Here is a 27,925-nt window from a genome sequence, read left to right as displayed (position 1 = left end):
ATTGTGCCATTGTTAATTTCCTGGTGTGACTCTGACAGATGTTAATGCCAGAGAAGAGGGGTCCAGTTTTGCAATGTATTCTGTGCTATTTTAAAAATTATTCTGTAAGTCAAATGATTCCAAAGCACCCAGGTAAAAACATCAAATGCTAAATTCTCTTCTACTCTCAAAAGCACAAGGTTATATTCAGTATTTAAATTAATTATTCATATTCTAGAAACACACTAAATGTTTGTATTTGGTATATAAAAACTTCATTTGAAAATATCGCTTCTTTTTATACACAGGTTATCTCCTTATTACTATTAATCTCAACAACCTCCTTTCTTAAGTAGTCTCAGTAGGAGCATAGAAGCTAAAGGGAAGAATTTTAGGATCGTGGAGAACTGGTGTCAGTCTTGTCTTCACTCTTCAATAGCGACATGGCCTTCAAGAAGTACCTTGTCATTTCAAAACTGCAATTTATTCATCTGCACCATGGGGGCAGTGGTAGAATCAACCCTCAGAAGCCTGGTTTAAGAGTTAAACGAGATAATCCACGTGAAGCATTCAGCCGCGTGCTCAGCACATGATAGGCACTTAAAATTGGTGAAAAGAAGTGGAGAAAGATGCGAAGGAATTCTTGGCAGAAACGTAACTTAGTGAGGTAGAACTAAGAATGTGCTTCTAAAGCATAGCTGCATATAAGGTGCTTGAAGAACCCTTCACACACCCTGCCAGCAGATGGACCATAATCCATCACTAAATAAAGACATGGGAAATCTGGGTGATATTTTGTTGTGGCTTCGTAAATTGTCAGCAGAGCCAGATGAGCACTTATGAGTCTCTTGGCCTTCCTTCATTCCTTCCTTCCTTCCCTCATTCATTCCCTCATCACATGTTTCTGGAGCATCTCCTAAGTCCATGCATTTTTGCCCATGTGATGTTTTCGCTAAGTCAATCATGCTACCTCCTTCAGTGGTACATATAAACTAGAGGCTACTAGTCATGTAGCACAGCTCTCTCATCAGAGTGTTTACCTGGAGCTGGTTGGCTGTGGAGAGCCTGGGAGGGTGGTTTGGGTGTCAGGGATGTAGTGTGATTCATCCCGTTTTCTGCTGGAGTTGTCCTGGCTTCACTTGGAGCTTCTGACTGTGTTTCCCCAGGATCAGCCTAAAATCATAAACATCCTTTAATTTTTCACACTTCTTATGGTTCTTTTGTGATCTTCCTAAACCCAAAAAGCTACATTTGATAGCATTTTCACAACTCATTTGGACTCTGAAATATCACATCTGAAACTGTGCAGAAAGCAGGGTAAAAACAGCATGGTGTTGAACCATGATTCTGGCCAGTTAATTGTATTAAAGGACCCGATATTTATGCTTTTCTATGCCCACTGCTCTTGGACGTGTTCTCCAGCACTGACTCTGGACCTGAGCATGTGATTTGCTTTGGTAAAATGAGACAGCAGCAAACTAGATATAAGCAGTGGATTGAAAAGCCATTTGCAAATGTTTCTTCTCTTTCTCAGACCCCTGCTATAGCCATGGAGGATGAGAGCCCACATGGAGGAGAGCTGAGTCATGTAGACAAGGATGTCCTGGACCAGCCAGCCCTGAGCTGACGACATACACTTAAGTGAGTCTACCTAAGATTAGCTGAACCTGGTCCAGATCAACAGAACTGCTCAGCTGACCAAATGACTCATGAACAATAATAAGTAGTTGATGTTGTAAGCCACTAAGTTGGGGGATTGTTTGTTATGCAGCAGTAGCTAATTGATACACTGGTTATAAACATCGATTTTGGAGCCAGACTTACCTGGGTTCAATTTCTGGCCCTGCCACTTATTAGTATTGTGATATTGGGCAAGTCACTTAACTGTCTGTCCCTCACTTTCCTCATCTTTATAGATGGGGATACGTATGTACTGGGGATCATAATATTATCTATATTGTAAGGTTGTTTAGAGGATCAAATAAGTTACTATTCATAAAGTGCTTAGAATAATTCCTGGCACAGAGTAAATTTGTGCATGTTAAATAAATAGATAAAACATTTAAGCTTGTATAATACTACCAATAAATAATAATAACAGATACATTAAAACTTATGAAATCTCTACTCCATTCCCTCCAGCAGCTAGTCTGCTATGCCCTGTGCAGAGCAAACATTTAATGTTTGATGAGTAAATGTTGATCTTTATAAAATAATTGCCTCAGTGATTATATACCATTTTAGCGATGCTTTTCAGGGTTCTGCAACTCTTGTCTCAGAATTGCCTTCTGAGTCCAAGGCAGATTTTACTGACAATGAGGCTATCCTGATGCTCTACTTTGTTGTACATTAAGAAAATATATTAGGAAATGGCCAAGAGTCATTTGGAGCTCAATGTTGTGACATTTTGTTATGTAATTACAGACAGCAGATTGCCTTATGATAACATTTTTAGAAAATGTAAGATGAGAATGAAAATAATGACACATTGTCACAAGTGGCTTTTAATCTGTCCCCCCAAAGCATCTTTAAAACACAAGTTCCAACACTGCTTTTGGTGATGGCAGAACTTATTTTAATTCAACAAACAATCCCTGTTTACCTACCACAGCTTGCTCTGCTCAGAGCTGATGGTATTGAGATGTAAGGGATGAGCCTGGGGTCAGTGGCAGGGCAGGGGGCAGAGTGGGGGCTAAGGAACCTAGGCCAGTGACCTTGGCAGCCTGTAGAACTCACAATGCAGAACTCTGTCTTCTGAAAAATGGCTACTTTGAATGGGGAAGTTCTGGTATGTTTGTGTTGCTCAGTTACATCCATCAGGAAAAGTCTCCCTAGAATCATTATGCCAAGGGGAGGGATTTCATATTTTTTGTTCAGCAAGAGATTGCAAACTGGAGGCTTAGGGTCCAAATGGAGTGCATTGAAATGTTCTAGGGTCCAAATGGAGTGCATCGAAATGTTCACCCAATGCTGCCAGATTTTTAAAATGAGGAGATTTTACATTAATAAAATGGATCTCTTGCTTCAGTTGAAAAATCAGATTGGGCAACACAGGGCCTGCTTTCCCGCTCTGGATGAGAACGGAGGGGTTTCTGCCTCTTTAAGGACACTCCCCTGTGACTCATTTAGACTTTACCTGCCTCAGTCCTGTAGGCATTTGGGTTTGCAGGAGGTACTTGAGAAGACTGAACTATCATAGATGTTTGACCACACAATTCATAAAGGAAATGCATTTACATTGCACAGGAGAGACTGAAGTAAAGGGAGTGCTGGACAGAGCACTGGGTCATCAGCAAAGTTACCCATTGGCCTTGGTCCTCTGGCTTGAGTACAGTGGGGGTAAAACTTCCCAGCCTCCCAGCCATAGGGGGCGCCCATGGTCACCAAACTCAGCTGCCGGGAAAACAGGAACAGAAGGTGCTCCTGTTCCGTGGGCGGCTGATCTTGCCCATTTTTTATATCCAGGCAGGTTTCTGGAAACAGGTGGGGATGAATCAGATTCTTCCCGGTGTGATAGCTGGCTGAAATTAGCCCTCTGGAAGAGGATAGGGAAGAAGAAAATTTTGATGGAGGAAAGCATGGAGGTGATGGAAAGCCAGCTTCCATGAAGGCAATACTGTGTGGCTTCTTTTTGGCAGCTAGGTGTAGTGCCCTGGGGGTCTCAGGCTGGAGGTGTATTCAAAATGAACCCAGCAAGCTTATTTTTTCTGTACCAGGTTTGCAGGCATTCCATGGGGCTGTGTGCCCTTGGGAAATCAAGTTCAGTCATTAACTTGAATCAAGATGCAGGAAATAGAAGCTCTGCTTATCAAGGGTATGTAAGACAAAGCCCTTACCTTGCAGAAACTGATATAATGTATGAATTCAAATACATTTTTTAAAAAATAGATAAATGTTGAGGAAACGCACTGGCAAACACTTCGTAGTTACGACTGAGGATCAAGAGATCACCAAAGTTTGGTGCTGGATTTGAGGTAAGCTTTGGAGAAATCTTGGTCCAGGGGTCCTGGAGATGCCTCCAGGCAGGGTGGACGGCACCACATAACCCTGGGGGGTGCAGGGGCACCCTTGGCACTGTACAGTAACAGGCAGTCAATACAAATGATGGAAATGAGCGAAATGGACTAGATTTCACGCAATAGGGCAAAGCGAGGCTGTGCCCAGACCTGGAGGGGGAGCTCCTGGGAATTCCAGCCAGTTATTGCCTAGGCTGCGAGGAAAGCTGGGAAACTGACTTTTTGGTGCAATATCTCCCAATTTAAAACACTGAGATGCCAAACAAAGCACATCTTCAGAGCGCAAGTGGTCCAGAAGCTGTCCATCTGTACCCTCTGCTCAGAGGAGAGAGTTTGCCTGGATTTTCGGGATTGTGTCAGTCAGCAATGTACCCAGAGCCACCGCTGGAAACGCAGTGGGCGGGGCCAATTGTTCTGCAGCCCAGCCCCGCCCCCCCACCTCCTCGCCCCAGGGACCCAGCAAAAGTGGAGAGAAAAGAGCGGGTAAGGAGGACCCTGAATGCTGGGCTAAGGAATTTGGGGCTCCTTGTGTAGACTGACCCTTGTCAGGGACCTCTTAGGATTTTCTGGAAACAGATTTTATTAATTTAGTGAGAATCTATAGTGGCAAATATATCGGACTGATGCTTAAAATATGTTGCTAACAAAGGGCAGTATATACAGACTTGAATTGGCTGTTCCCTATTGGAGATTGACCATAGTAGCAGCTGTAGATCACCGCGTGCCAGACACCGTTACACAAGCCAGCTTCGTCGCAGCCAGACAGCGAAGGCAGCCACTCAACTCCATTATACAGCAAAGAAGTCAGAGGCGTTATTAAAGTCTTTACTAAAGACTTGCTAGAAGGCACACCGTTAAGGGTGCGACTGGTGTTTGAATATATGTCATAGTCTAAAATTTGAACTTTTCTACTGCACTAGTTCACCCTGTATTCTATGATAATAGCAACTTAAGGAACCACAATAGTAACTTACGTTACTGCGGAGATACAGAGATGTATAAATGTAAAGACCATTCTCAAAGAGCTTACTTTGTTGCACTAAAAAGGCATTCAGGTATTAAAAATTAAATTTTTGATATCATCACTGAAAGGTTGAATAATTCCCACTCTGTGGATATGTGAGATGAAATGCAAAAACCAAATTCTTTGCCCCACTCACAAGCATCAGTGGAAGTCAACACTTGTGACTTGCTTTCTCCCCAGTCTTTGTCCAACTATTCTTTTTTATGTGCTTGAATGAAATAAGCATGAAATTCTTTCGCATTGCACTGGAAATTACAATAGAAACAAAAGAACTAGAAATATCAGTTTTCTCAATTTAATGGTGACTCTTGGGATCCAATTAAACAAATTTCAAGGAAAGAAGGTTCAGAAATTGATATTTCACTTGCACCAAGTTTTGCTTAGCTGGGTAGAGAAAAATCAACTACAGCAGAAGTAGGTCACTGCCCTCCAGTGGCCAAATGAAAGCATTACACTATTTTTCCTTCAAAACATGAAACAGTGGACTTTTTAAAGCCAAGATTTTATAAAAAATAATATTTATAACCTTACTATATCAAAAATAAACAGAAGCTCCTTAAAATATAACACAAGTGGATCAGTAAAAGTATAACTGGAAAGGCCATTTTTACAAGTTTTAGAGAAGGAGGAGATGCCATTTGGTATGCTAGTTGAAAAGATTTCTATCCCAGGCACTGAAAATTTGGATCTGATGATGAAGCAAGAGAGAGCTCAAATTTGGGGAATTTAGTGGGGTGGTTAAGATGGTAAGTTAAGGGTCTTCCAAACACCAGAATGTGTTGACTGAGCTACTGGAGGTGTCGGGGTCCTTCCTGAGTCATCTAAAAAGTACAGTCCCTTCCAGATAGTGGTTAGGATGACAGCATCTTGACTCGGATACTAGATAGGTGAGGGCAAGGTCAAGGTCATCAGTGTTTCCAGAATATTGAGGGCAAGACTCATAATTTCATCATGCAGAAATCCAGTCCACTCAGGACAAATGTGGGCAGTGGATGTGGCTTCATCAAAACTAGCCTTTCCCTTAAGAAAGAGTTTGCTTAAACACATGTACAACTGGTACCTTAAATTTATATTACCTGAATGAAATTAGATGATACATCTACCCCACATTTCTAAAAATTCCAGAACATTTCTAAAAACTATATCCTGATGTATGTGTTCTGAAGCATTGAGGGATGAAGTATGCTAATATTTGCAGCCTACTTTGAAATGCATCAAAAATCAGTTGCAATAATGAAAGGATAGAGGGATTTATAGATGGATATATATGTGATAAAGAAAGTGCATCAAAATTGGAATTGTAGAATCCAGGTGATTGATATATGGGTGTTCTTTTTCAACATCTGTGTATGTTTGAAAATTTTTATAATAAATTATGACAAAACTCTGATATTTTTAAGAGTTTACCAAAGTGAGTTAAAGCAAAAGACAGCTTTAAGGAGCTGAATAAATTCATCTGTTGACTTCAGTTTTTGTCATCATATGTGTCATCATACAAAGAAATCATCAGCATTCACATGGTGTCTCTTTGTTGAAGCCTTAGTGACAGCTGCAAGTTACATACATATGTGTAAATTTTTATTAGAGTCTTTCTCCAGACTTTAAGGACTATGAGAGCATCTGATTTTTCTCATCATTATATCTCTATATTGCCCAGCATGGTGACTGATGCAGCGTGTTAAAAAAAACTTTTATTAAATGAATGCATTAAGACATCCACAGTTTATTTCCTCCTCATGTATAATCAATAGATGTAGTATCAGTGACAAAATCCTGAAACTAAAGAACCATCTAAATGTTATGTTAAAAAATATTTTTGAATGAATGAATCAATGGGTGAAAAATATGAAGATGCTGCTCTTTCTGTGTCTGTGGCTAGAGAATCTGCATTTAGTTCATAATTGCAACAGCTTATTTAGAAAGAGATTAAAGGGTGACAGCTCTGCTGACTATTTTGTGTTGCCTGTGTCACCATTCCTACCAGCTTTAATTTGTTGGAAATATTTTGATACAGTCTCCAAAGAAATCAGCAGAAATGAATTCTTTGAGTTAGGCAGAAATCAAGGATTCCTCCTTTAAAGAAAACATGGGCCAAACACCCTTCACATTCATCTTTTGGAAATGTATCTTTTATATTAACTAAGCAAATCATTTGTCAAAGACTATCATCAATCACTCACAGAACAGATTCTGGACAATCCCCCAAGGAGAGTTTCTCCTGTAGCTCTTCCCAGGTTCCTGAGATTGAACTGACATTTTAGAGTGGATGGAATTAATGGCTATTCAATTCCATGTGGGGAGAGCCAGGTGCTTGTGAGAGACAGATGCAGGGCTCCAAAGCATTGGTTCTCAATGTGTGGTCCCTGGACCAGCATCACTAGCATCGCTACAAACTTAGAAATGCCAATTCTTGGTCTACCTCAGACCTACTGAACCAGAAACTCTGGGGTTGGGCCCAGCAATCTGTGCTTTTAGGAGCCATCCAGGTGATCCCGATACATACTAAAATCTGAGAGCTTTGCTACTCAAAATATCGTCCAGCCCAGCAGCGTCAGCGTCACCTGGAATCTTGTCAGAAATGCAGAAGTTTGTGCCCTGCTCCAGACCGATTAAATCTGAATCCTTATTGAAACAAGATCCCTGAGTGATCCGTATGCACATTAAAATTTGAGAAACCTTGCTGTAAAGCAGAGTGAAAAGCTTTGTCATTTAGTCATGCTTTTATAATCCCTATGGTATTGGTCATGGCATGGATTCTGGATTCATCGCTGTTTTAGGCAGATGAACCCAAAGCCCCTCATTAGAATCCATTGAAATTTTAAAAATTGTTATGGAGGAGGTCTGTAAAAGCAGTGGAATTGAACTGTTCATTGAGTAGTTTTAACTCAAGTGAATATATGGTCTTCTCTTGAGATCTCATTTAAAAAGACCCTGGTTCCTCCATTTATTGGCCATTGATACTAAGCAAGTCACTCTATCATTATAAGCAACTGTTCCCTCTTCTAAAAATGGGGACTATATGTTTGTGCTAGTTCAGGCCCAGTTTTACCCAGGGTATCCAATCAAAGTGCCTTGTAAACTCCAAAACTGTGTAGAAATGAAAGGGACAGGGTCATTATCTAAAGGCCGTTACCTAAAAGGCAAACTTTCTCTTCCTACTTTATTGGATGCTTTAAAGTTCAGGGATGGTGAGAAACTATTGTTTCTGTAAGTTGGTATTTTTCTTTCAAATTTTTATTTTAGATCATAGCTCGTCTGTATTTGACTTAAACCTGGAATACTACACTTATGAGTCTTTGCAAAAAATAAATTCATGTGACTCCATAAAAATTTTCTTTAAAATAACATGACATTACTTCTGTGATATATGTGGCATATTTTTATACACATGCAAGTGAAAAATTAGAATGAAATGGTCCTTGATCTATAATTTAAAAATATTAAAAGAGAAAATTTCTTAATATTTTTTATCAGACTATGGGACTATCACCATCATTATCAAGAAACATTTATTTAGTGTATGTATTTTTCTAAGTACAGAGGTTTTTTTGAGATATAATTGACAGATAACATTATATTAGTTTCAGATGTACAACATAATGACTCCATACTTGTATATATTATGAAATGATCACCACAGTAAGTCTAGTTAACATCCATCACCACACATAGTTACAAACATTTTCTTGTGATGAGACCACTTAAGACCTACTCTCCTGGAAACTTTCAAGTATACACACGGTATTATTAACTATAGTCACCATGCTGTACATTACACCCCTAGGACTTAGAGCTTTTTTATAAGCTAAAGTATAACCCCTCCCACCTCCCCAACTACCTCTAATATTTGTTTCTCTTTTATGTAAGTTGGTATTTTGCTAAATCATTATTTGAGGAGGAAGAGAATCCAAAATGACCACTAAACCTCATCTTTGATTTTAGTGCCAAGTTCTTGGACAGTGGGTAAAGCGTCAAGCTCCCATCTTGGAAAATTTAAATGACACCCAAGGCCTTATTAAGTTTAAACACTCTAACTTTTTGAGAGCACCACCTTGGATTTTTTTCTGTTGGATTATCCTACTGGTAAAGTTCATACCATACCATAGGATCTTTTTCTTTTCAAATAATCAATCCCATTGAAGATGCCCACAGTGCCATACACAGAATTAGGAAATACATTATTTTAGATAAATTTCAGTTCACTTATAAGAGCATATGAATCTGACAACTTAAAAAAGTAGGCCTGGGCTTCCCTGGTGGCGCAGTGGTTGAGAGTCTGCCCTCCGATGTAGGGGACACAGGTTCGTGCCCTGGTCCGGGAAGATCCCACATGCCGCGGAGCGGCTAGGCCCGTGAGCCATGGCCGCTGAGCCTGCGCGTCCAGAGACTGTGCTCCGCAATGGGAGAGGCCACAACAGTGAGAGGCCCGCGTACCGCAAAAAAATAAAATAAAATAAATAAATAAATAAAATAATAATAAAATAAATAAATAAAGTAGGCCTCTTGGAATAAATGAAATTTGAATACTACCAAACAGCTTTCTCTTTTCAACATCAAAAGAATGTGAAGACCACTCACACACCTTCACTTGTATCATGAACACACAGGTGATAGAGGGCCAGCAGGCAGTGTACAAACTAGCCGAATAGATCCCACATATATAAACCTAACTTACTGAAGAACAAGTTCTAATAATATCCAGTGATTTAAAGGGAGAAATCTTGACATTTGATTCAACAGAAAATTCAATTCAAAGGATTATTATTTAAAGTAAAGGTCTTATATTCTGTGGTCAGTCATCCAGGTGACCTGCTACAGAGGACAGAAAGATGCAAAAGGGCTAGTCCTTATTAAAGGTTAGTAGAAAATTACAGTTTTGTTATTGAGGTAGTGAGATGTGGTGTAGTGTAGACCCTTGCTACTCAAGGTGTGGACCATGGAAGTGTTATCCCATCGCCTGGGGCTGGTCAGAGATGTTGAGCCTCAGGCCCTAGTCCAGACCTATGTTATTAGATGGGATCAGCATGTTATTATGATGCCTTGGTCTGCACATTAAACCTCTAGAAGTGTTGGTGTGGAACATGAGTTCTGGAGCTAGATTGCTTGGATTTCAATCCCAACTCTGCTCCTTAGTAGTTGTGTGGCACTGGACAAGGAACAGAATCTCTCAGTGCCTCAGTTTCTTCATCTGTTAAACAGCAATAAAAATAGTCGTTAAGAAATACGGATGTTTTAGGACTTAATGTGTTAATAAACATTAAAAGGCTCAGAATGGTGCCAGGTACATTGTAAGCACTCAGTAAAATGTTTCTGCACTCCTTGACGTGCTAAAAACAAGTCATGTTCAAATATTGCATTTGGAATATCACATAATATTTTGCAGTCAGTACATTGGATATTTACTTTATTCTCTTTAGAGGTGTGTTTTATTTTATTATTATTTTTTATTTATTTATTTATTTATATTTTTTTGCGGTATGCGGGCCTCTCACTGCTGTGGCCTCTCCCGTTGCGGAGCACAGGCTCCAGACGTGCAGGCTCAGCGGCCATGGCCCACGGGTCCAGCCACTCCACGGCATGTGGGATCCCCCCGGACCGGGGCACGAACCCGTGTCCCCTGCATCGGCAGGCGGACCCCCAACCACTGCGCCACCAGGGAAGCCCTAGAGGTGTATTTTAAAAATAGAAAATAAAAATGTTACTGATGTCTCATTAGTCATCTGTATTAACCACATTAAACTATTAGGGCTGTGGAACATTTTCTTTTAAATTAAGAACTTTTGTAAAGAAAAATATATATACATAGAAAACATGCTAGAAGGACATACACCAAAAGTGTTAACAGTATCTGCAAGATTACTGAGAAGCCTTTTTGTTTCTTTGTTTTTAAACAATATTTTATTTAGAGAAATAACTATAAATATGATAAAGCCTTTGTTATGATTCAGATTAGGCAAACTTCTATGACTTTACTAACACATCATCCTGAATTGTGACTTTAAAAGAGACAAAATAAATCCAGCAACTCAAATCTCTGTTATCCCTTAACTTCCAATTATATACTGGAATTATATATATATTTGTAATTCTATCTACCTAGCTATCTATCTATTTCACATGATCTGAAACAAATGTCTGCTGTTCAAAGCATGGGGGAATTTTCAACTTTCCTACTTATTTGGTTTGCAAAGTACTCTATGAAGATAATTTAGTAGACTGTTTCAATTCTGGGAATATTTTGTAGTCCAACAAAGTCTTTCATTTTCAAATAGAAATGACCTTTATAACTACCAAGTTAAAAGGATTATACTAAAAAAGTCTTTGCTGCTAAAATAGTGTCTCCAGTGCCTGCCATGTCCTAGATAGAATTTTCTTTTGAGAAAACCAGTTACTTATTTTCAGTGGCCTCATTCAAACAAACTTACATTATTACAAGACAAGATAAAGGGCATACTGGTGTTCAAAGGTGTGAAATGACTTTCCTCTCCCAGCATTACATGGTAGGGCAAATGACTTTTTTCTCAAGCTTTAAAAATGAGGTCAGTTAAGGGTTTAGACATTTCAAAGGAAAAAATTGTATTTTCTCTATTGCCATATGGAATCTATGTGATTCAGTGCCTCTAAAATTATTTCTAAAATTGCAAATGTTCAAATATTCTTTGAGTTTAATCAGCATTACTGAAAATCCTTATGACCATCATTTTTAGAGGAGAAACAAAAAAATGTTGACCTAAAATTCTACTTCTGTATTTTTATAACCATTAGTATTACATTCTCCCCAAATAGCTTTTTTTTTAAAAAAAAAATTGAAGTATAGTTGATTTACAATGTTGTGTTAGTTCCAGGTGTACAGCAAAGTGATTCAGTTATACATATACATGTATATGTATATATATATTCTTTTTCAGATTCTTTTCCACTATAGGTTGTTAAAAGATATTGAATTCTCTGGGCTATACAGTAGGTCCTTGTTGATTATCTATTTTGTATATAATAGTGTGTATCTGTTAATCCCAAACTCCTAATTTGGAAGTAAATTCATGTCTACCATTAGGCATAATTTTCCAGCAGTGTAAAATTTCCCTATAATACTGCATACAACAGAAAGCATTATTTATAAAACTTTCCAGTCTAACTTTAAATTTCATCAGAGAGGATGATATGTATTTATTGGTTCTATAGGATATGATGCCTGCAGTATAAATAAGAGCCCAGAAAATTTTACTGATGTTAAATATTTTTCTTTTTTACATTTCATTTTCTCTCATGTTCAATTAACTCAACATCTTAGATCAAAAATTTCTAAAATTCTATGCAAAAAACAAGGAAATAATCATAAATGTGCTCAAAAACATATTTATGTGATGTTCACTGAAGATCTGTTTAAAATAGTGAAGCATTCAAGATATCCAACAATAGGAGATTGGAAAAATAAATTATGTACATATGTACGATAGAACATTATGAAGTTATTAAAAGTCATGTAGAAGAATATTTTAAGGCATGCAGAATGTTTGCATTAAGTGAAAATAAAAGGTTAAAACACAGATTGTGAATATTATCCCATTTTATGAAAAAATATTAATTGTGCATAAAAAGATGAGCTACATATATACCCCATATTTACAGTGTTATCTCTGGGTGGCTTGGGTGTTTGGATTATAGGTGAATTATTTTGGATTTTCTTTTCTCATATTTATTTTAAAATTTTTCTATGATAAGCCTAGGTTTCTTTATTCGTTTGGAATAAGAAAAAGATGATTTAATAAATAACGTCAACTTTAACGGACTTGCTATTAGTTATAGTTACCCAAACAATTTTCAAGGTTTTCTTTTCTATACTGATAACTCTCCATTTTTCTCATGTTTCCCTGAATTTAACCTCTGAACATTCAAATGAAATATGAAGATAGCTAGTTTCTATCACTATTTGTAATATTGCTGTCATCTCCAATAATCATTAAATTCTATTTCAGTCTACACAGAGGCTCCATAGTTTTAAACTTACTTCTATTATTTCTAGAACCTTCCTTAATTATTCTTTGCATAGTGACATCTAATTTAGAATAATACACAAATTATTTGGGGAATATGTATTATAATACATATATATACAGTAATAATAGTAATGACTTTATGGCTCACACTACACACCAGGCACTGTGTTAAGTAACTTATGTATTGTAAGAAATCACAAAAACACTTTGAAAACCCTGTACTTTAAATTAAAGACAAAAGAAAACACCAAATAACTTGATGATCATCTTCTTTTTTAAGTGCCTTATTCACCTTTAATCAACATGAAATTATCTAGAAACTTTCCCCTGAAACAGCAAGATGTGTACTGTTTAATGTGATCACAAAATAAGATGCTGGTGGTGGCCACAGAATGCCAAAAGAGAATGAAATACGAAAAATTCAGGGTATCATATAGATGTTTTGGGAGATGAGGCTGAACTCCATCAAAGTGGTTTTCCAATGTGTTCTTTTCTTCTCCTGAGGGGTGATGTTATGTAGGCAAAGCCAGCAACGAGATGTGGCAATCATGCTTCACGCTGTGCCCAAAACTAGAACACCCTCTCACCTCTTTCTTTACTTCTTCTTCATCTTCCAGCGTCAAAGCTGCCAGTTGTTTAGCTCTCTGCTCCATCAGATTCACATATCGGATTGGATTTGACAAAGCTTCAATCACATCTAAATAGCGAAGAGACATTTTAGATCCAAAGGTCCTGGAGACATTGATTATCCACCATCCATCAATCCATCCATCCATTCAATCACCCATCCATCCATGCATTTGTTCATTATCTATTTACTTACCTATCCATTTACTGATTCACCATCCATCTTCCATCCTTCCATCTACCCATATGACTATCTACTTATCCATCCAACATTTTGGAAATGGACAAGAGTGAGGACCCTTTGCTGAACCCTCAGGAAGAGAGAACTCAAAGGAGGTCATCTCTGAGAGCTAAACTGGACAAGCTCCAACTCAGGATGCCTCAATACTCCAAATTTTATAGTTTATTTTTGAGTGTTTCATCCATTCCAGCAATGGCCCACACACCTGTCTTATCTGGGCCAAACGGTGTTTCATAATGGAGACATTTCACATAAAAAGACTGCTTTCCAAACTGTTGAAAAACTCAATGACTTGGCAATATGGGTCTCATTTGCACATGATACTGTCTAGCTGGAGTGAGTTATAGCTGCCATCTTTGGATGGGGCATGTGCTCTAAGGCTACCAGAGTCTCCACCACTCCCCAGTACCTTGCACTCAGGCCACTTGACAGTATAAGCATTTAAATTTATGATTCCTGGTTGACATCATCATAAATTAATTCCTCTAATTTAGGATTTCACCCATGGAAAGGATCAGGGTTCTAAAACTGGCTGAAGGCAAATTCATTGCACAGGCCTAGATAGACTGTACAGTATCAGGTAGCATTGGTTAGAAAGTACTGGGTCCATGAGAATCGTATTACCCAATGGATAAAAATGGTCAATACTTTATGGGGACTTAAATAAACTACAATTTATTCACAAAGGCTTGATCAATTTACCTCTAAACATTCATACAAACATAGAGGTAATTCTGAGGCCAGAATCTCCTGTCTTTGTTTGGTCCACTTTGCTTTCCACTAAGTCACAAAAATATGGATGACCCCAGATGGAAATATCCTTTTGAGTTAGGTTGTTTACCTGCATATGTATCTGGGACATAGTCCTTCACCTCTATGTAGACAAAGAGAGCTGGCAGCATCAGAGGCTGGTTCCTTTCATTCCTCAGACAGATGTAGTGATAGCCTGGAGGGTGACATCATACCGTGCATCATATTTTCTTGTAACACAGGAACATCTATTTGACATGTGTGTTTATTTTAGGTGACTTTGGGTGACAAACAGCTCACTTCTTTCTCATTTTAATCATATGGTTTTGAGTGGTAGGGTACTATTTTTCTCATCAGACAGGAAAACAATGTTGATGCTGATTTTTTTTCCTTTCACCATGTTTATCCCCACAAGAGAGAACTTGAAACCATATGTCATACATTGAATTATTGGTCCAAATTTATCCCTTGTATATGATTTCTTGACTTGGGGCTTAGCCTGCTTTGGACAATGGGATGTTAGTGATGTAGTACAAGCAGAGGCTTAAAATGCACTTGCAGAAACAGGTGTGCCCTTATGCATTCCACTGGGCTGCCATGAGATGTCTGTGGGCGCCACTGCTCCTTCAGCTGGGGTCCCTGAATGAGCAGATGTGGGAAGACCTAAGCCCAGCCCACAGCCTAAAGCACAGCTACATGGCTGAGACTTGCCAAACCCCGCCACCCCACAGACCTGTGAGCATGAAGATAAAACACTTGTTATAAGCCTTTGAATCTTCCGATAGTTTGTTACACATAATTAACTGGCAAGAGTTGACTTGCCTACTGATCATAGCATGTCACAAAAACATAAAACTGCCAGATTTAAATACATAAATTTATAGTCCTTTTTATGTAACAAAACACCAAAGCAACAAATGGATTCCTAGATCATTCTTTAACAATCATGTAAGGCAGTGATGGTTTTCTCAACAACTTCGATAAAAAGTTTCTCACCACGCTATCCATACCTGGTCGAATTGCTTGTACTGGCAAGATTCGGTGACCAATAAATTTACCTCCTTCTTCATAAACTGCTATCCTCAAACAGGCCAGAGAAGGAAGAACAACCTATAGGACATTAACAGTACATGTGGTTACAAGAAGGAGCAACTGCAAGAAAGAATTAGAAAGGTATTATTTAAACTGGCCCCATTTTTCCAAATCCAAGAAGTTTCTACTGAGCGAATTGATAAAAAGCTAAGTTGTTGGTCTATAATTTAGATTTTCAAAAAGAGAAGGATTACCAGAGATATGGCTTCATCTATGTTTCCTCACCTTGTCCAAATGAGGAATCTGTTCAACAAATAGACCATTTTCTTTTGACATGAACAGTCTCAAGGTAGAAATGATAAAAGTTCTATGTTTAGAGACAGAGTTGGTGGTTTTATCACTGTTTGAGCATTCACTATTATATTTTCAAAGTAAATTACTTTTATAATTTGGAGCAAAAGCAAAAATTAAAAAGTAGCTTTCAAGGATAACTTTTAGAATGGGATTGATTTATATATTTGTAAATTCCCAAATTAGCCAAAAGTACTGCTCACTTTTTCCCCCCAATGTAAAACGTATGGAGTACACATATCCCATGTCAAGAACATGAGGCCAATTGTATCCTTAAACATTTATTTCTTTGGTAACATAAACAAACTAACATTTATTGACTATTTTCAGTGTATTCGATATTTTCTAAATGTTTTCAGTGTATTAGGGAATACTTATAATAACTCTATGAAGCAGACGGTATTATTAAATCCAATTAGCCTATTAAAAAAAAAACCCTGAAGCACAGAGACCTTTACCATAGATATTCTCTCCACAAAAGACTGCCTTTGTAGATATTTTGGCCAGATAAAAGCAAAGGGTGGGCTTCCCTGGTGGCGCAGTGGTTGAGAGTCCGCCTGCCGATGCAGGGGGCACGGGTTCGTGCCCCGGTCCGGGAAGATCCCACATGCTGTGGAGCGGCTAGGCCCATGAGCCATGGCCGCTGAGCCTACGCGTCTGGAGCCTGTGCTCCACAGCGGGAGAGGCCACAACAGTGAGAGGCCCACATACCAAAAAAAAAAAAAGCAAAGGGTAAGTATCCACTCTACTTTCTACTAGACTTAGCATCTCCCTTTGTGTGTGAAGCGTGTGTGAAAATGATTTGCTTTCTGGTGAAGGCAGAGGGAAAGGCCAGTTGAATATAAAAGATTTTAACTCTATCAGACAGACTCCAGACAAGCTACAAAGACCAGCACCAGTGGCTGGAGATTCTAGGGAGTTTAATTAATATACTTTTTAAAGGAAATATGGACTTCCTTTCTCTTCGCTACCATATTATTCCCTACTTCCCACTCTACTTCATTTGAATTATAGTGAAAACATATCATTTATCACTTGTATTATGAGAGGCTATGAGTTAAATTTATATCTTATTCTGGCCTTCCAAATGAGGTATCCTAGAATTAATTGATTTACAATGCAATTATGAAAAATCCAAAAAAGTAACTCATGGAAATCTTGAATAGTTTTTAACATACCTTTGAAAATGCTATTGCATTACTAATGTGTAAATTCCCAAATGAAGCAACCAATAATTCCTCATTTTATTTTTTCCCCAGTGTAAAACACCTAGAAGATGCAGTAACATCTCATATTAAGGACACGAGACCAACCTTTTTGAACACAATGGGTTCTTCTTCCCAGACAGGATTTACAGCATTTCCTTGTGATGTCTTTGTCTTAAATGCCTTCCTCCTTGTGTCCACAGGCAAACCAAACATATCCACTTCCACATAAGTCCCGACTTTCTTATCAGAGAGAAACTGACCTGAAATAATCTAGAAAGTAATAAAAAAGGAACTCTTGATAAATGAATAATAATGATATAAGAGAATACTTTAGGGAGGTACAAATGCTGATGGTGAATGTTGAACCATAATCAAAATAAAATAGAAACCAGAGTACAAATATGATTTTTTTTTTTGGTTAAGGAATTTGTAGAGGAATACTGAAAATGCTGAGGTTAGAAGTCAATTAATAAGACAAAGTTTTATAGGAGGAAGTAAATGAACAAGTATCAAAAGTTTGATGAGATTATGCCTTTGCATTTGAGAGATACATCTATTAAATGTTAAAGAGTGATCTGTAGAGCCTTTATCTGAATATAAATGTTTTTCTAATACTTAAAAATGTTATAAGAGAAAAAAATTCTCATTTTAGCATGATTGTAAATGAAATTAAAAGGTCATTTAAGAGTACAAATTTAAAACATAACACACTAGAAAGTCTAGCATTTAAAAAACTTCCTCTTGTTCATAAAATTCTACTTGAAAGAATGGTTATAACATCATGCTATTCCAATTCTCAAAGCTGTTACACTTTAAATAAAAAGCCACAATGATGATAAAAAAAATACTGAAAACAAATAATGACCTTAAACCATTAAGCCCAATTTATCATCACTCCTAACCTCATCTGGTTAGCCATCCACACAGTAGTGGGTATCCTTTGCCTAGCTATAAAATTAATGAATATTGTGGAGTTAAATGAGATTTTAAAATTACATGTTCATAAAATGTCTCCCACGTCTGCTGCTTTTTCTAACCGAATTTTCAGACTCTGAGGCGTCCTCTGCTTTAACAGAGAGGGGAGCAAGAAAGCAAGTGCTGATGGAGCAGACCCAGAGATCTGATCTGGGTTGTCTTGTTGACAAACCTTCATTTTCTGAGTTCTGGCTGGTGAAAGGGGACAAAATTACCAAGATTGTGGCTGGGCCAGAAGTGAGACACAGTGGCGGCCTGAGGATGGCCATCAGAGGCTGAGTGAGGCCAAAGGCAGCTATATGCTGATGTGGCCAGAGATGCCATACAAGATAGAGAGAAAGCCATGAGGAAGAGGCTGTCTGAATTTACCCTGGGACAACTCATTTCTCCTGAATGTTCTCTTTGCCTGGGTGCATGAGACCTGCAGGCAACAATCTCTTTGTTTAATTTCAGGTTCTTCTTAAGAACAACTTAGCTGACATTTTACAACATGTTTGAAACTTCCAAATTAAGCGATGAGTCACATTGGGAATTCAGATGCATCAAAGATGTTGTGTACTTAAGAGTTTGATTAAAGCAGAGTCCTTAACTAAATTAATGACACTGAGCTTCAATGTTCTCCTCAGTAAAATAGGATGATGGAACACCACTGGAGCTCACAAGTCCATTTTGGCATGATAAAGTCTATGTCAGGGGTTCAAAACAAAGGTAGTACTAGGCAGAAGTGAGCTACATACTGGCTCCAGATGTAATGTTGAAGGCAGGACTCAGCTGCAGGTCTCTGATGCATCATGGCCTGTCCATTCAGAGGACACTGACATCTCCAGAACACTGTCTCCATTCTGGACTCAAGCAGCAGTGTACACCTGCCTGGGAGTCAACTGTTTCCCCTCAACTTCTCTATGTCATTGTTTATAATCCTGTCTCTATGTCATTGTTTATAATTGCTTACATTGTCATAGTGGAATTTTCAAGAAAAAATAAATATGCAAGTAAACATATAAAACAAGATGAGCTGACAAACGAGGACAAAAGATTATTATTTTGTCAAAATATTTTTAAGTGGACCCAACTATAACTACAATTGACAAGGATTCTAAAAATAACATTTTATCAGTGTGTGATACTTAAGAGTTTATCTTAAAATTGACAGGAATTAAACATCCTCTGCTGAAAACAATTTCCTAAACTAAATATAATCTTGAAGCTCTGATTCTGCCAAGTTCACTCTGCAGATATACAGTGTGAAATAATTTCAAATGATATCACTGTGAGACACTTCATTGCAATTTTATTTTTAATCGTTGGTGTAAATAACATAAATTTTAAAGTAAAATGGGCTCAACAAGATTAGGGTAGATATAAATTAGTGAAATTGTGACAGAGCATTTTTTTTTTGCACAGCTTTTTATATGTCTTTAGTTTAGGGTCAATTGGAAAATTGAATTTATGCCCGATTAAAAAATGTTTCTTAGTTCTGCACTTATCCAGTTAAACAGAAAAGAAATGAAACTTTAAAATGTAAATGCAACTTAAATACAACAACCACAGGCTTATAGGATTCCTGTAAAAAGCTCTTTATAAAAATGATTTCCCATTCATAGTATTAAAAATGTTTTCTCACAACTAAAAAAAAATTGTATCTCCTGTAACATCAATTTCAAAGACTGCAGAAATCATTTGGAATTAATTTTTTGAGGGTCAGATGTATGCTTAATGACATGATTCTTGTATTTAATATCATTACTACATGTTATAAATCCCTGAATACTCTGATAGATTTTCAAAAGCCATGCTATGGTAACTTGAGAGCTTTTATTCAATATTTAACAATTTATTGAGAGAATACTTTTTTCTCTAATTTTGCTCAGTTTGGCTATTTTCCTAGGACTAATGGGTGGGGGGGGCAAAGACCAGAAGATTTCTTCAGTATAAGTCAGTAATTTTCATGGTAAATTTCACCATGGAATCTTTACACCAAAAGAAAGGACAAGCCATGGTGAATCTCACCAACTTGTTTTATTAATTTTGGGTCTGATTTTTACCCTATTAAAAGTGGGGCTTAGTCCGTTTACTTCATGCATGTAGCTTTTGAAAACTGCTAATTCAGATTTAGTCCTTGAAGAAAAAAATGTAAGAAAGAAGTGAAGACTTTGCTGGGAATTAAATTCTTCATGACTGAACTACTTTACGCAAAATAGGTGATGTTGAAGACTTTTGCTGGGTACAATTGTGTGATAGGGTAGCACATACCTTAACAGATAAAGTGTTGGCCACGATCCCATCCACAATGCCTTCGGTGAATGGATCAAAGTGCTTGTCAGGTCTCCTCATGAACTCTGGCTTCAGTCTGTAGCCACTTTTCCCATTGTATTCATACATCCCCATGTTTATTTGCATAGCCAGGTCTGCATATCAAAAACACAAACTTTATTGTGACTGTATTTATACTTGGAGCAAGAAAGCAAGATTGTATTACAGTCCACTTTTGTTCCTCCTTTAAAAATAAAGATTTAATCATTATAGAAACAGGAAATACAGACAAGAAAAAGAAATTGAGCGGTCATCTCCAAATCCAGAGGTAAACCACTACCAACAGGTTGGTATATATCCTGTTTTTCTAATTCAGATATATTTTGAAAATGCAGTATGTCCATTTCATTAAATATTCATCTGCTTTAATTTTAACAACCGTATAAACTTCTTTTGAATAGATATGTCTGAATACACGGTTTATAACAGCCCCCTCTCTTCCAAGTTTTTGTCATTACGTATAATGTTTTGATGAACATCATTGTGATGAAATCTTTGAAGCCATCATTAACGATGTTCTTAGGAGTGAAATTTCTAGGTCAGAAAATATGCATATTGGAAAAGCTTTTTGATAATTCTCGCTAAGATGCCCTTCAGAAAGTTTAAATCACTTTAAACCTCCAATCCATGTTTTTGAGGATGGACTTCTTCATACTTCACCAACAGTGGTGAAGTGGTGAAATTCTTTTTTCAATTATAAGAAAGAAAAAAGATTTTCTTTTAAAATTTTTCATTTCTTTGATTATTTACTACCAGTATCTAATCACACACTGACTAGTTTCTAATGGACAAAGATTCCTGGTCAAAGTTTTGCTAAGACTCAGTCAATGTATGAAATAAATGTCTACATTTGTTGCAATTGCTAGAGCTTAACAAACAAAAAAATACTTTAAAGTCATAAGGAATCTGGGAAACTGTCAATTTCCTCCATATTATCTGAGTCTATTTAGGTGGACAGTAAAGAAGAGATGGTAGAATCATTCCAAGGTTCCATGTAACAAACCATTTTTAGAGCAGGGAAAATAAGTGAAATTTTATCTCTCATTTTTTAAAGTATTATGACTATGATACCAAAATTGGACAGAGTACCAAAAAAAGAAAATGATGGACTTATACTTAAAAAAAAATTAACTTCAAAAGTCTAAAAAATTAATTAGCAAAACATATGTTCTTAAATATAATACACAAGCAAGTGGAATTTATCCTGGGAACAAAAGGATACTTACATATTAGGAGATATATTAATATAATTTATCACATTTCTCACAAAAGAAGAAATGAACATACAATCATCCCAATAGATGTCAAAGAGACATTTAATAATATTCAATATAAATTCCTAAAACACTGTTGTCACTTAAGGCAAGTGTAGATTCCTTTAGTGTGTAAAAGGCTATCTGTCTCAAAGTCACAGCCAGCATCTACTCATTGGTATCACAATGTGAAATTCCCGTTAGTGTTAAGATGAAAAGGAAGTGCTCACTCCTAATACTATTATTTAATATTATTTTACAATGGTCAGTCCAAGGCACTAAGAAGGGGGAAAAAGTAGATGTGATTAAATTATTATAATTGTGTATAGGAAAAAAACAATAAAATCTACTGGCAAAATAGGCTATTATGAGTTTAGGAAGATGATCATTTATAAAATACACTTATTTATAAAATAAATATACAAATATCAATATCCAGAAACAATCTGTGAAAAATGTAATGTTAAAAAAAGGATTTAATCTAAAGAAACTATACCTCTAATGAAGACGAGTGATTTTGTTGAGAAACTTGATATAATAAATTTCTGTGATTACAAACAACCCTAAAAATTAGAAGTTGTCAGTTTTCTTCAGATGAATTTATAAATTTAATGGGATTTTAATCAAAATCTCATTTTTTTCCAGTGGGGGAGAGGGGAACATAACAATTAAACTAATATAAATTTAATGCGATTTTAATAAAAATCTCATTTTCTTTTCAGTGGGGGAGAAAATAACAATTAAACTAAATTCACTTGGAAAAAGAATCCCACTGTCAAGGAAAGAAGAATTGAACGTTAATAGCCATGAAGAATTTCCACTTCCACGTATTAAACCATATTATTAAACATTATAATAATAACAATAAGTTATTGGCTCCAGGAAGGTGAAAAATTTATTAATGGAGAAGACTATACATTGAAAAAATATACCCAAATTAACAACTAAAATGGCTACATCTAGGGGCTTCCCTAGTGGCGCAGTGGTTAAGAATCCACCTGCCAATGCAGGGGACGTGGGTTGGAGGCCTGGTCCGGAAAGATCCCACATGCCACAGAGCATGACCATGCACCACAACTACTAAGCCTGTGCTCTAAAGCCCACGAGCCACAACTACTGAAGCCCATGCTCCTAGGGCCCGTGCTCTGCAACAAGAGAAGCCACTGCAATGAGAAGCCCATGCACTGCAACGAAGAGTAGCCCCCACTCTCCACAATTAGAGAAAGCCCGCAGGCAGCAATGAAGACCCAACGCAGCCAAAAATAAATAAATTAATAAATAAATAAATTTTTTAAAAATAAAAAGGCTACATCTAATAAATTGTAATTTCAGTTTGATCTCTTACTGAGATTATACATGAAAATTAAATTTGCATGGATGAAAGGGTTAAATTACAGATAAAAAAGAAACTATGAAAGAAATAGGAGTAAATATGGATGGATCATTGGGTGTGGAGCCTGTAATCATAAGAGTAAACCAAGATTCCATAAAATAAAACATTAATCAACCTGATCTCATCTGTTTCACAAAATAAGACAACATGACCTTTATATAAAAAGTACTGTTATAAATGAATAGAAAAATTGACAAGAGTCCTGAATAGTCAATTCATAAAAGCAGAAATGTAAAAATCAAAACACATACTTAAAATGTTCAACCTCAACAATAATCAAAGGAATGAAATAAAAAAGAACAGAGATATTTTTCTGAATTATTATTATTATTATTATTTAATTATAATACTTAACCAAGATCTCAAGTGAGAGGGAACAACTTATACATTGCTGATGGAGGAGAAATCTAGCGCAACATTTTTGATGAACAATTTGGCATTGTGCACAAAGGCTCTTAAAACTTTCACTTCTTTTAATTCTATTTCAGGAACTGTTCCAAAAGAACATTAGGAGATAGACTTGACAATTTATATTCAAGGCTGTTCTCAGGGCACTATTTATAGTAGGAAAAAAATACCCTAATGTTCAGTGATAGGAAATGGGTTTTAGTGAATTGTGAGATGTGCTTAATATACAGCTATTAAAATTCATGTTTCTGTATCACATTTAAATATATATAAAGATATATATATATATTTAAACAAGTTATTAAGTGAAAAAGCATGTATATGCATATCCAAAAAACTTACAGATTACAATGCCAAAAGTTAACAATGTTGAATTTCTGAGTGGTAACATTCCTCGCAGTTTTATTCTTTTCTTTATAGTTTTTTTTTTACATTTTCTATAATAAATACATATTACTTTAAAAAGTATAAAAGTTTTTGTTTGAAAATAATGCAAAACAAGTAGAAATAAAGACTTGTTTATAAACCATTGAAGACAATTTCTCAATTTTCAAAATTCACTTTTTTTTGCAATGATATTTCCTTTATGAAAATGTGCTTTTGTTTTTTCAGTCAAGTCTGGCAGTTTTTTTCTCCTTGGGAATGGTTATAAAGCCACGAGGAAATGTGCCTTTATAATAGAAAGGAAATGAACATTAATTGTGCTACTTACCCACTGTTTGGAAATTAAGTGCAACCATTTGGCAGCCTGCATTCCAGAAGAGCTGGGGCATGTAGTTGGATGAATCCACACGTGTTCCTTTTGGATATATCCTGCTAAGCTGCATTTTGTTATATCTGGACCATCATGTTAAGTAGTGAATACAATTATAAAAAGAATTAGCCAATAATATTAGTTGAGAAGCTGCCTTCCATCTTTCTCCATTGGGGAAATAAATTAAAGATTGATGATCTCACTGGGCTGGTGGGTGAAATAGGTAAAAAGCTTTCTGAACAAACAGAATAAATGTGCTTTTATAATAGAAATGTAGCATCACCTTTGCAGAGCCCTGTGGGTAAAAACTAATGAGATGCAAAGATGGTTGAGTCAATGTGATTTTGTGGAGATTATGAAGGACTGGTTTAGCAATTAAGGACACATGAGGAAGTCCAAGCATAGCAAGTCACGTGACAGGTTGATATTGTGCTTGGCAGAAGCAGATATCATGAACTGTACGGCTATTTTTGAAATGCTCTCTGCTCATTTTCTTAACCTTCTCAGGGAATGCTATTGGCCAAGACTGTGGTACTCTTTATGATTGATAACAAGGTAAATATAGCACAGAAGGTTTTGACCTTGTCTCATATTTTGGTTCCTACCGTCATCAGTTTTCCATCCTGAGAACCTTTTAGTTATTGAAGGATGCTATGTCTTTAAAACACAACTATTTCTATTACCAAGTTTGGTAGAGGTTAGCTCAGGTTCTGAGCTCGGCAGGGGAGTTAGGCCAAATAGAGTTTGAAACTTAAATTCTGGAACTTGTTAGCTGTATGATTCAGGACAAGTTATTTCCCTTTTCTGTGCTTCAGTTTCCTCATCTATAAAAGATGTGAATTCCTACATTATACGGCTATTGTAAGGAGTAAATAAGACATATAACAAAAGGTCTATCACATAGTTAGTACTTGATGAATACTAATGATCATGATATACTGTCACTTTGCTTATGGAGTTTACACTTGTTTCCTCTATTGTTGATGAGTTTTAAAGGTGGCTTTTTTATTATAGGACTTTCATGAAATTGGGCTGTTTGGGACATTTAATATTTGTTTTATGAAAAAATTTTAAAGATCTGTGTCATTTCATTTTGATTCAGGGATAAAGTTAAAATTTTTTGGTTGTCAGGAGTATCAAATAAAGCCATTATTAGTAATTTATATTCTCATCATCATCATCCCAACTATTTTTCGATTGGACATCTATTACATGTAAGGATGTGAGACACCAAAAACGTGTCTATATTATATACATATAATATATACACTTTATACCTATCATATTTTACATATGCATAAAGCATACACACACATTTTACATATGTTGTCCATAACCCAACAGCAAGCCATAAAGCTGTTATCATCATTTCTGTTTTACAGGTGAGAAAACTCAGAAGGATTATGCAAATTACCAAGGGATAAAGAGGTTGGTGGTCTGAAGGTATCCTGGAAATCTGGGCTTCCTCTACTCCAAGGCCAGTTCACTTTTCCACATGCCAGACTATCCCATTCACCATTACATATGAAACCTGAAACTATTTATTGCCCAGGTGACAGACTTAAGCCATCTCATGCACCTTTCTCCTTTATTAAAGACAAAAAATTAAACAAATAGCACGACTTCACTCTTGTCGATTCAGCAGACGTCCGTCAAATCAAGGATACTCTACAAATTCCACTGGAGACTTTGTAAGTTGCTCAAGTCCTTTGGTTTCCACAAAGGAAGACATTTCGAAGCTTCTGTTTCTTTCTGAGTTAACAACAACAACAAAAAGTGAGAAATAAAATTCAATATTATAAATGATAGCATATAAGATGTAGGCAAATGTTCTGTGAAGTAGATGGCAAAGAATCCTCAAATAATTTTTATATTTAATGTTGTTTTCAGTGGACTATTTACCTGTAACAAAAGTCGAGTCTTAGTTTTGTCTCTTCTAATATTTGCTACCTGAGTCAGGTGTTGGGCAAGTTAGGGACCTGGTGGCGTTAGGGTGGGAAAATGAATTTTAGACTTGGAGAGTGTGGCTAGAAAAGCTGTTTTGTCAAAAGAGCAGGGGCCCTGTGGGAATCTGTTGCTGTAAATCCATTCAGATTGCTTTCTGGAAGCCATCACTGAGAATTAACAATACAGACCGTGTGTACATTCCTGCTAGATGATGACTCTCTTTTATACCCACACTGTCATTGCCTCACGTTTGTAGAGACCCTTTAGAAACAACTAATTTGACATAAGAATTTTGTTATTTTAAAGCAGAAGGATCCTTGGACATTTTTCAGTCTGATGGCCTCATTTTCAGATTAGATGACAGAGGCTGTAGAGGTGAATGTACTAGAGGGCTCAATATTCTTGGACACAGAGAAACATCTTGAAAGTGAAAGCTAAGCTTCCAATTAGAGTGAGAGAAACCAAACAAAGTTATCTTAGTTTAGAAAGACTAAGAGTCAAACAGCTTCTCTGTCCTCTTCCCAACTAGAAAGAAATCACACTGTTACATACAGACTAAGATGTGTTATCTGGAGCTTGGTGATTTAAACTGAGTTACCTTGAGGCATCTTTCCTCTTTGATGCCCGCTTTCCATAATTAAAGCCTCATTCTTCTTCCTAGTCATTTCCAGATTTCTCCTTTATCCACCTCGTCACCTTCCCCAATTTAATTGACTCTAAAGGAAACCTTTACTTCTCTTATTTTGGTCCATCAAAATTCTACTTTCATATGACTATCTTAAGCGTGACTGCTAATTAAAATTAAGTCAATTTAATAGGTTCTTTGTGAAATATGTGCAGTGTTCTTTTGAAAAAAGTGAGAAAATGATATAAAACACAGGGAGAAAAGTACTTGTTTGTAAATCTTTGGCTGGTGATGTTGTCACCAGGTTCTTAAGGACCTAAATGTATCAGCCCCTTCTCAGTTTAGCTACTTGTCTGGGAGCTTTTGACTCATGAATTAGGAAAACTCGTTTTACAGCCAAAGGAAGTTATAGTAATATAAAAATAACTACTTTATAGTATGTTTCACATTGAACAGCTTGTAGTAAGAAGCACCAGTAATTACAACATCAAACAAACTGTTGAAATCTTTATGTATAAATCTTATTGGAAGTTAAATTCTTTGTTGTAGAGATCTAGATACCATATGTTATTAAGACTCTTTTGGCAAAATTATACAATTATACATAAGTGTGTTAATGTAGAGGCTTAGAGTTTGGTATATCTATAAAACTCTCCTTTATAAGAGGCTGCTGTGTTTAAGAAAAAAATCAGCTTTTAAGAGCATATGCTTATAAAAGTAGCTAAACTGTCCCAAGGAGTCTCTTAACCTAATAGTATTTTACAGTTCATGCAAACACAAAGGGCAATTTGATAAAAGGGCTCCTTTCTCTAGGATGAGGAGAGATAATGTACATATATAATTTGCATCCAGTAAGGATGGGTAGTTGGATGAGCGGAAAACACCAAGTAATGTAAAGTTAATGATATATTCTCCTAAATATATAAAACATAGGCTGAACAAATGGAATGTGGATGAACTGGTTGATTTGGTTTTATTTCTATTCAATATTGAGACTGATCAAGTCTCTGATTGCTTCCTTTCGAGGGGATG

At 36.5% G+C, this 27,925-nt stretch overlaps 1 protein-coding gene across 7 annotated transcripts in view; it reads right to left on the bottom strand.

Moving 5' to 3' along the window:
- The window catches only part of PLCB1 (phospholipase C beta 1), a 753,511-nt gene that overhangs the window by 173,167 nt on the left and 552,419 nt on the right, over positions 1 to 27,925 (bottom strand). For all 7 annotated transcript variants that reach the window (XM_060122834.1, XM_060122832.1, XM_060122831.1 and 4 more), the window contains exons 17-24: positions 25,989 to 26,073; positions 24,280 to 24,404; positions 20,454 to 20,608; positions 17,331 to 17,495; positions 15,645 to 15,744; positions 14,726 to 14,830; positions 13,604 to 13,713; positions 1,020 to 1,152 (exon numbers count right to left, since the gene is read on the bottom strand). In XM_060122834.1, coding sequence (XP_059978817.1) covers positions 1,020 to 1,152; positions 13,604 to 13,713; positions 14,726 to 14,830; positions 15,645 to 15,744; positions 17,331 to 17,495; positions 20,454 to 20,608; positions 24,280 to 24,404; positions 25,989 to 26,073 — 978 coding nt within the window. The remainder of the gene's footprint in view (positions 1 to 1,019; positions 1,153 to 13,603; positions 13,714 to 14,725; positions 14,831 to 15,644; positions 15,745 to 17,330; positions 17,496 to 20,453; positions 20,609 to 24,279; positions 24,405 to 25,988; positions 26,074 to 27,925) is intronic.

This window comes from Lagenorhynchus albirostris, chromosome 15 (genome assembly GCF_949774975.1).
Source record: "Lagenorhynchus albirostris chromosome 15, mLagAlb1.1, whole genome shotgun sequence".
NCBI classification, from domain to species: Eukaryota; Metazoa; Chordata; class Mammalia; order Artiodactyla; family Delphinidae; genus Lagenorhynchus; species Lagenorhynchus albirostris.
The sequence above is the reverse complement of the archived record's forward strand: the minus strand, read 5'-3'. Positions and strand labels throughout refer to the sequence as shown.